General features: G+C 36.7%; 2 protein-coding genes across 2 annotated transcripts; one reads left to right on the top strand and one right to left on the bottom strand.

Annotated features, from left to right (window-relative positions):
* The first annotated feature begins 1,369 nt into the window (after window positions 1-1,369).
* Window positions 1,370-8,403, top strand: LOC128188288 (uncharacterized). Its single transcript, XM_052859248.1, has 9 exons — window positions 1,370-1,575; window positions 2,370-2,487; window positions 3,215-3,318; window positions 6,177-6,318; window positions 6,705-6,799; window positions 7,030-7,135; window positions 7,273-7,357; window positions 7,442-7,640; window positions 8,208-8,403. The coding sequence occupies exons 1-9, from the start codon at window positions 1,441-1,443 to the stop codon at window positions 8,301-8,303; spliced, it is 1,080 nt and encodes a 359-aa protein (XP_052715208.1). The 5' UTR covers window positions 1,370-1,440; the 3' UTR covers window positions 8,304-8,403.
* On the bottom strand, window positions 8,395-10,640 carry LOC128188287 (macrophage-expressed gene 1 protein-like). The gene has a single exon (XM_052859247.1). The coding sequence runs from the start codon at window positions 10,505-10,507 to the stop codon at window positions 8,555-8,557; it is 1,953 nt and encodes a 650-aa protein (XP_052715207.1). The 5' UTR covers window positions 10,508-10,640; the 3' UTR covers window positions 8,395-8,554.
* Window positions 10,641-10,706: the final 66 nt, after the last annotated feature.

Here is a 10,706-nt window from a genome sequence, read left to right as displayed (position 1 = left end):
AATATTTTCTGTGATTTATTTTTTTCATAACTGGAAATTTGGCGAGTTCACTCTGACTTAAAAAAATGATAAAAAAAAAAATGATCGTCGTTTCAGATATGGGGCACATACACCTGTACCTCATTTGCCTCAATTGTGCTACGGCCGTGTACGTAAACTATATGTACATGTATAATCATGATAATTATCAATTTGAAATCTCGTTTGATGCTAAGTTCAAGTTCAGAGTCGTGAAATGTATAATGTTAAGAAATGTGCAATTTTGATACGAATAAAGTATCTTATCGTTAATTCTTCAAATATGTGTATTTTTTTTTAATTTAGTAAACTATGTTTTGCAATCACAAATGTTGTTTCCATGTGCTGTATAGATTTAATTGTAAAACAGTGGAATAGCGTTAACTACACGTAAGGTTTCCATATGTGAAATATGGGTCTACATAGTTTATATCTATGATTAACAATTAGAAACTGTAAAATATCAAAACTTAATTACTATGATTTAGAGCCCATTCCCGCTTGCGGCACGACTTAGTGCTTTCGTGTAATAATTCCCCGCATAGCCAGGGCAGCATTAAATTGTGTGTTTAACCAAATCTAAGGCTTAAACAAATGTAGTGACAGAGATGGCCTCCAATACAAATTCTTCAAGGATTACTTGAGATTGACTATCGATTATATATAACCGTAAACGTTATATTTGCTTAGAGCTAAGTCTATATTTTGAGGATCTGACTTGCATGCTTGTTCATCTTATAGTACATGCCCTATATAGTATGAAGCGAGATTGTAATATTTTGAGGTATTTTATGAAATCAAAAAATAAATAGTTGATATCAATAATTCGAATTATTGATATCAAAAATAATTTTTGATATCAAGAAATCTACTTTGTGAAATCAGAAAATCATTTCTTGATATCATAAATTCGAATTCGTGATATTAAGAAATGATTTTCCGATATCACAAAAAAGATTTTTTGATATCAAGAATTAAAGTTGATTTTTTATATAAAAAAAATGAATTCTTGATATCAGAAAATAATTTTTTTGATATCAAAAAATCGAATTATTAATATCAAAAAACATTTTTTGATATAAAAAAAAAAATTGTATTTTCTGATATCAAAAAAATAATTCTTGATATCAGAAAATGATTTTCTGATATCAGAAAATGTGTTATTTTTATATCACGAAATCGATTTGTTTAATATAAAAATGGATTGTATTTTCTGATATCAAGAATTCGAATTTCTGATATCAAAATATCATTTTATATCAGAATATACCTCAACAATATTAAAACGGCGCCCCATAATGTAGCAGCCATCGTATACTGTAGATAAAAAAACGCACTTTATATATCGGCCGCCTTCCGAGGTCCAAGGTTTGATTGCCACCGATATTCATAACCGGGTCATCTCGTAAACAATCACCCACCATGCCTGGCCCCTACCCTGGACACTCTGACGAAGCTTTCCCGGGGGTTTTCAACCTGTCGGCCATGCCCCCTCAGCCCAAGGAGAAAAAACCAGGTCAGCTTCCAGAGGAGGACATCCGACGCTTTTTTGAAGAGGTAAGAAATGCTATCGATGTTATCATTATGCGACCAGTAAAATGGTACATGTATGTCTTACTACATGACTTTATCGTATCTTGATTTTCATCACAGTTTCACAGAATTATATAATTTTTTATGTTTCGTGTTGTTTTATCTCTTCACATGCATAGAAAATATCGTTGATTTACCGTGCACATTTTCACCATAATAGCTGTATACAAATACGCAAGTTCATTTTATTTTACACACACAAACAAGTGCCACTCTGACAGTGATAGGGAGACCTTCAAAAGGTAACAGGTTGTTTCGCCCCAGTAGAGATTTGCCCTGATTCAATATGGGATTATTATACTGCTTCAGTTTTCTCGAACTGTAAGCTATTGAAAGTGTTTTATTTTGAGTTGTTGTGGTTGCTTTCTAAATCGTCTGTTTAATTAACTGTATTAATTCTTTTATAAAACAGATTGATATTGCAAATGGGACCTTGTTTGTCGAAAGTTCATAAGTACTAGGAAAAAGGGTTTGCACGGAATTGAATTAAAACAAAAATGTTCCCATAAAGTTGAAAAGGGGTCTTTAATGCACGTGTTTTCAACTTTATGGGAACATTGTTGTTTTGATTCAGCAAAACGAATTCGAAGTTTATTCATTATTTATAAACATAATAAAATATATTTGAATAGCATACTTCTAGAAAGCAAGCATATTCGAGTATTGCTTTTTTATTCGAAAAAAGTCGAGTAATAGACAACATTTGTTGACACACTTTATCAATATCAATTGAATTTAATTCCCATATGTTTCTTTAGGGATATGTCGTTGTGAAGGATTTCTTCTCCCCCAGTGAGCTGGAACCCTGTAAGAAAGCTTTAGAAAAACTTGTCGATGATGTAGCTCAGCGTCTCTACAAAGCCGGCAAAATATCCAGTAAGTATCCGCAAATCTACAATATTAAGCGTTAATATCCCGTAAGAATCCGACAAAATATTGTAAGCATCCGTTGATATCCAGTATGTATCCGTAAATGTATTGTAAGCAGATGCTTGTAATTATCTAGTCAATGTATTTATACACGAACGAATTGTAAGCGTCCGTAAAGTTTATCAAGTAAGTATCCACTAAAGTATTGCTATCCGCAAATATCCAGTAGGTACAAATATAATCATCCGTCAATATCCAGAATTTAGCCACAAATGAATTGTATCCATCCGTAAATATCCAGAAATTATCTGCAGATGTGTTGTAAATATCAAAAGATGTTCTGTAAAATCCACATTTTTTATAGAAATCTTAAGGTGACTGTTAAAATATATTTTGTATCCGAAATTATCCACGAGTTACGAAAATATCTGTAAGAAGCTTAAAATACATAGTTTCAGTAAATTTGCAGTAATTGTGCATGCACAATTGTATGAGTGACAAATCATAGGTATTCCTGAATTATCTGGAGTAAAAGTCAACTTACATGTATACCCATCGATTATCCATAGATATCCGGATAGTATCCGCAAGATTGTTATCGGGTATTTGCAAATATTAAGAAATAACCAAAATGGATCTACACATCAAGTCTCCGCGAAAACCAATCGAGCATTTACACCTAGCAAAACAGTTGGAGATGTTTATGGATAAACTATCTGTTTTATTTATCAAGGTTTGTACGAAGACTGCGATCCTTTCCACGAACGACTGCAGAAAATTGACAAAGAGTGGCCAGGAGCAGCCATCTTGGTGATAAAAAACCAAGTACTTCCCCAGGTAATTCAGATCTCTTGCTGCCTCTAAAGCAATGTACAACTATTAATGAAACGAATTTCCACTGTTGATGAAATTTCAAATGGCACATGTACAATTTAAATGCAGCAGCGCCATCCTATACCACCTTGGTAAAACAGCAAATCGTAGAAGTTATCATTGGAGATGAAAATCCACATTTAGAATAAAAACAAAATAGTAAATGAGAGGCGTGTTAAATTTGAATCAATCAAGAAAACTGCAAAGTTTTTACCCGTAAATGCTTCTTTGGATTACAGTAACTATAACGATGAACGGTGCACATCTCAAATTGTTCTATTATATACACTGGTATATATGCTGCTCTATATATTATATCTACTGGTCTATTCATTATTAAACTAAAAGGTCTGAGCAGCATTAAGATGCTTGATTTGTATTGCCACAAACCAGCACTAGGTTGATTCATAGAAACAGTACAGGTTATCTACATGGAAACCATGCGAACTCCTTAATACAATCTGTTTAGACAAATTTACGTGGAAAGTTGTATTTTAAATAAAGAAAATCAGTCACTGTGAGGTAACAGCAATAATGTCAAGTTTTAATATGAACCTTAATCGGGTGAGAGCACAAATAAGACGCCCTCAAATTTGACTGCCTGGTTGAGGGATCAAAGAGTGTATTCTTTTCAGAATTCTTATTAAAAATGTTCAACGCCCTTGAAAACAATACTAGTAAGTAGTCGCGGTTAACCGCAGCCCATAAACATGTTAAGTAGAATATAGACCATGATTTCTTTTCATTCTTTAGCATTATTTTGATTTTAAGTTATGTCTGCACTATTGCCCCAAAACCCAAAATATTGTACTTACTTTAGCACATATTCTTATTTGTGATATTTTCAGAAAAACATTATCTCATTCTTTTATGACCCCTGTGTTTGAAATTGATTCATGCCTTTTATTGAGTGTCTGAAACTGTTTTATAAATCATCTCTGACAAAATGTGCATGTTCTCACCAACGATATTGATTTATAGTTTTTTCTACAACTTCTCTGAGAATAATGCAGTTCTAGATTCATTTTTTTTCACACCGCGACCAGTTGATTTTTTGCTGATACCAAAACGACTTGATATACGAGTTTTCCAAATTTTGTACAGCCATTGTACCCATAATCATTTCGATCATATTTCATACTAGGCAATATGATCGGTAATTTTCACAGTTTTTGTCGAAAGAAAGAAAAAGTGGATGCCTACTAGTATTTGAAAGAACAAAAGCTTAATATAAAGGAATGACAAAAAACAGTTGGCAGAAAAATGAAAAAAAAATCATAGATCGTAGTTCAAAAGTAGTGCGAAAGCGATGGAACCGTTTAGGATATTTGCAAATAACTATCACCGGGGAAAATAAGGTGATTCTATATATCCGGCGACAATAAAACTAAAATGCTTTAGATGGTAAAAAGCACTTTATTTGAACTTTAGGTCGGTATGGGTGATTTCTGGGAATCCAAAAACTACACCCGAACAATCCGAAACCTAATCCCTCTCTGTCGACAATGGTGTATAACACAATATAAATAAGAATTGAAAACAACAGAAATTAGCACTTAAGCACGAGTGACATATGTCATAGAGTAAAACCTCAATATGAGTGAGTCAATTAAATCAAAGGTGAGGTGTAAGAGTTAATAAAGTAATTAAGCAATTATAACTGAAGTGAATTATTGTCTTGTACAAAGGGAAAGGTATATTTATGAATAGATAACAGTTACTCAAATTTCACTCCATGATTATTCCCTCGCGCTTCGAAAAATGAGACGTCCCCGTCTAAAAATCATCGGAATGATTTGTAGGGAATGTGCGGTCTGTATCTCAGCGTCGTTTGCTTAGGTCTTGGCCGGAATATGCAAAATGTGTTCTACATTGCGGAGATCCACAACTGCAACACGGCATTCTGGGCTGAACCATATTTAAAACGAATCTTTGTCGTCGGTCCCCACACCAGGAAAATATTCCTAGGATTCGAATGCAATAAATCGGTCGCTTAAAAGAACATATTAGCATAATGGCAAAGAAATCCACACACGAAACACACAGAACGAGAACAAGTGTTCGCAGGATGACGTCATCCCGCTCTTGTTACATGCTGGATGGAATCCAGGCGTAGAGTATGTCCGTGCAAGTCCTGGGATGTCCAAAATTCGAAAAGCAGCGACGTTGGTATATGGTCGTAAAAGGCGGTTGAATCTTCTGCTCTTGGGTTGTATTATCGGCGTTTGTTGATGCTCTTGGAAAACTCGCTCGGTTGCTGGTACGCAGGATCTAACTGCTACAAAGTATATGTAGCAGTCCCGGGTAAAATACCCTTAGGATATCTCCACCAAACTATCACCGGGGAAAATAAGGTGATTCTATATATCCGGCGACAATAAAACTAAAATGCTTTAGATGGTAAAAAGCACTTTATTTGAACTTTAGGTCGGTATGGGTGATTTCTGGGAATCCAAAAACTACACCCGAACAATCCGAAACCTAATCCCTCTCTGTCGACAATGGTGTATAACACAATATAAATAAGAATTGAAAACAATAGAAATTAGCACTTAAGCACGAGTGACATATGTCATAGAGTAAAACCTCAATATGAGTGAGTCAATTAAATCAAAGGTGAGGTGTAAGAGTTAATAAAGTAATTAAGCAATTATAACTGAAGTGAATTATTGTCTTGTACAAAGGGAAAGGTATATTTATGAATAGATAACAGTTACTCAAATTTCACTCCATGATATAACAATGAATGGAATTTTTGTGGGGTTTTTTTTTTGTACACTTCCTCAATTTTCTTCTGACAAAAAGATGTTTTTTTTAATAAGGCAATGAAGAACATTTGGACGAATGAGCGCCTGTTGAACGTAGTTGAACAACTGATAGGACCAAACATTGCAGGCAACTGTGTGTACAACATCCGGTCCAAGCTTCCGAACCACGAACCCACTGTCGTGCCGTGGCACCAAGGTAACCACGCAAACTACGCAAGGTAAACCCACACACACAAAATAATCTATTGATTCCTCACACTTTTCTAGGATTCATGGTCAAATACTTTAAGTAAGAGCACATCGTTTTGCCGTGGCACAAAGGTACATGTACAATGTAGCTAAATAGATAATTTGTTCTTTATCGTGAGGAAAACTCGCAAAGATAACATAAAAAGGTTAAGTAATTTATTACACTTTCTTTAATAGGAGTTTTTAAAGCAAACCGCCGATTCGCTGTCTTGAGTGGCAACGAAGGGAATTGAAATTTTATGTTCTACCCATCTCAGTAAATGCAATGCAAATCTAATCACATGTCAAAATACAAGTTCGTTTGTCCATTGATCCCGTGTGTGTTTGATTTAGATAACGGTTACTTCGACAAGGATGCGTACCGGCAGCTGATACCCACGGCTTGGATACCGTTTGTGGATGCAAATAAGCAGAATGGTGGCCTACAGGTATACTCAATATACAAAAATAAATCACTTGATATATAGTATCATTAAAGCATCATATTTTGCCAGAGATTTGTAAAAAGTTTTGATCAAAACAATTGTATTATTTAAAAAATTTAAGTGGTATTATACGGTTGGTTTAATGACAATATTTTTATTTGACCGGTTTGTATATCAAGTGTATGTTCACTGTACAGTCGGGTTTGTAAACACATTTGATGCTTTTTGACAAGTTTGCACGTCGCGGACAGAAGACAGGGCGCACTGCTGACCACACCTGCTGCTGGCAGGGAACCTGGTACATCATGCTGGACGAGAGCGAAATGAAGAATACCCTCGGTAGGACTTTTAACAACCCTTATACACCGCGATGTGCTGAATCTCATATATCAGTACCTTGCAACTTAGAACTCAAAAAGTATGACTAAACTCAAAAATCTTCAAAGTTTGTATTTTGTTTACTTATGTACATGTAGATGTGGACTTAGAGAAGGACATTCAAGTAGTAGATGTTCCATACGGGGGAATGGTTCTATTCAGCAATGTCATACCCCATCAGAGGTAAGAATATCAGCATCTTTGGCATCAGAAGATAAGACTTCTTTAAATTTTCTATTATTATTTTGTGATTATTGTATATTTTAGCTTGCCCAATGTTACGAACAAGATTCGATGGTCCATGGATCTCAGATGGCAAGATGCAAACAAGCCTCCTGCGTTCCATGGTCTGAAAAACCACATTGTTTTCCGGACAGAAAAAGAGCCTAACCACGTGATTGACTGGGCGACCTTTGAGGCAGTAGACAGAACGGAAGTCCAGCTGAAAGCTGTGGAGGATCTCCGAGTAAGTAACGGTAGAGGATATCCGAGTAAGTAACGGTAGAGGATATCCGTGAAGATAACATTAAAGGATAGCTGAGTAAGTAATGGTAGAGGATATCTAAGTAGGTAACGTTAGAGGATAGCCGAGTAAGTAACGATAGAGGATATCAGAGTAGGTAATGTTAGAGGATATCCGAGGAATTAACGGTTGAGGTTATCCGAGTAAGTAACGGTTGAGGATATCTGAGTAAGTAACGGTAAAGGATATCTAAGTTGGTAACGTTAGAGGATATCAGAGTAGGTAATGTTAGAGGATATCCGAGGAATTAACGGTTGAGGTTATCCGAGTAAGTAACGGTTGAGGATATCTGAGTAAGTAACGGTAAAGGATATCTAAGTTGGTAACGTTAGAGGATATCAGAGTAGGTAATGTTAGAGGATATCCGAGTAAGTAACGGTAGAGGTTTTCAGAGTAAGTAACGGTAGAGGATATCCGAATAGATAACGTTAGAGGATATTCGAGTAAATAGTTGTAGATGAAATCCGTCAAGTAACGGTTTAAGGCATTGATTACAGCTCTCTTTTGTAGGAGGATAAACCGGAGAAGGGATTCGACACGCTGATTTCTGGCCCCTGGATGAAAATGTGGGAAATTAATAACATAAATAGACATGTCATCTTCTAACGAGTGATATTGAAAACTTTGTTTTCTCAAATAGATTTACTATGTATATATGCACATTTTTGGCACTAGTCTATGATGACAATAAACTGTGTTATGTCAACTTGAAGTTTATTTATTTCATGGAATTAGGCAACAAAATCATTTTCAAACAATAAAACAATTCTTTATATAAAATATAAAACTCACATCAAGCATAATGATTTAAAAATTAATTATCAAAAATTCAAAAAAAGTTGAAGGATTTGTTATTTTTACAACTCTCCGTGTTTCTTGTTTCTTTTGTCCAGAAGATTTTGAACGTTGAGCGTATCACCGGAGTTTACAATCCAGCCTTTGTCTTCAACATTAAATCCACTGAAATTATCTGGCACTTCAAACACCGTGCTCCAACTCTGACCCTCGTCACTTATTATGTAATTTCCAGTTGCGTTCCATTCATTGGGTTTGTGAACAAATGGCGGGAAACGTACGGGCATTGCTGTTTGTCCGAAGAAAGAATTGGCCAGGGTGCAGTAGTTGATCTCACACTCATCCTCAATAGTTCCGATATGTTGACTGTATCCCCCGGGGCACGACTTGGACGTAAATGTCGGCGAGAAATACTGGTTTGAAAGGGGATTTCCCTCTTGGCAACTGAAGAAACCAGCGAATGGAATAGAGTATCTCTGCCCAAGTTCAAAGTCGTCAGACAGACAAACAAACATATCCGAGGTTATCATTGTGGGCTGGTAATAGGGCGGACAGCTCTGGGACTTGGTGACAGGGTTTGAGACGGTTTTGGTAAAAATTCCGCCAAAAAGAAACCCCGAATTTGGCGGGGCCTCGCCCGCATGTGCAGAGCACCAATACGTTGAATACGACGCTTCGCCCCTATAAACGACATCATGGCACTTTTTCCAGAAAACCATGTAACTCTCACATTCTTGTCGAATTTCGGTCTTGGTTACATTACCCTGGTAAAGTAATGTCGATTTGTAACCTTCGCCACAGTTAAAATCCCCAGTTTTCTTGTTTTTTAAGGTTAGATCATCGCATAAGTTATCGGTGTCACCAGTGAACACACAGTTTTGGTATAAACCGCCAATACTCATGTTTTTGCCTGGTGGTTGACAAGTTCCATCGTCAATATTAGCATTGAAGTTAAAGTTGGGCGAATTAATGTCTGTGCAGCCCTTATACGTATTAAATCTGTAGTAAGCCGATATAGCAGCCTCAATAGAATCATGTGTTTGAGCTCGAATCGAGTCCGGCATTTCTGGGAACTGTTCTTTTGTAATTAAGAAGTGCAGCGGATCCCCCGACCTGTCGGTCGCCACCAAGTCGTTCCCTATCGTATCCACCCAGTCGTTGATACTGAAGTTAACAGGCTTGTAGGGCTGTCCACCGTACGTGAAGATCGTGGAATGGGTCTGACTGGTGGCATACTGCTGGATCATTTGGTCAGTGACAGTTGACGTATGGCCAATTCCTGCTCCTTTGCCAAAGAAAAAAATTCCCGCTATAGCAGAGATTTGCGATCTGGTTAGTTTAGAGCTTGTGGACAATGAGTTGTTCAACTGGTCAACTTTGAAAATAGATGCACCAACATCAATGCTGGTTATCACATGGGTGCCGAAGTCCCTGACTAGTAATTGACTTTCATACCTTGCGTACCTCTTCCTTCCGTTCAAATGGTGATTGGCGATAGACAGGATCTTGGAGCGGAATCCATGATCAAGAACAGGGTTTGGTTGGATTTTAGATGTGTAGCGAACATATCGAGCCCCGGTTCTCTGAGTAAACGAGTTGTCGTTAACCTGGTTACTCTTTACCTCGTCGTATTCCGATGAAAACTTCCCTCCGATTGAAAACAATCCAGCCACCTTTGCTTGACCTCCAACGTTGATTGTTTTTGATGTGGCTGAAGTAAAATTCATCCAATGGTCAATTCGCTCAGAGTAAATTTTGACTTGACTGGCTTTTTCGGGAACAACGAAAACATTGTCTGGGATAAAATATCGGCCATCCTCAGTCATTCCACAGTCCGAATAATTGTAAAAGACGATTCTAGCGCGGTCTTCGTTTTTCAAGTTGTCCCACCCTCCTCCGGGTAAAACTTCGAATACCATCACATCCGGGCTAGCTCTCCGGCAGTCTATAGGAGAAGGCATACATTGTGGCAAAAATAGTATTGCTACGGATACAACAACGAAACGTCCCGCCATGTTCGTTGTTTACAAGCAGTATAAATCCAAAGTTCGTTATGCCGATAATATGAGCCCAATTATATTCGGTCTATTTGTATATACCTGACCTTGACACGCGTCAGCTGCATGCCTGAGTTAAAATATTAAATAAGATCTTGTGGTTTTAAATAGCACATTTTCCATCAAATGCTTGGTGCAAACTTAACACGCAGACTGT

The sequence above is a fragment of the Crassostrea angulata genome, chromosome 6, assembly GCF_025612915.1.
Source record: "Crassostrea angulata isolate pt1a10 chromosome 6, ASM2561291v2, whole genome shotgun sequence".
Taxonomy (NCBI): domain Eukaryota; kingdom Metazoa; phylum Mollusca; class Bivalvia; order Ostreida; family Ostreidae; genus Magallana; species Magallana angulata.
This window is presented reverse-complemented; position numbering and strand designations above follow the sequence as displayed.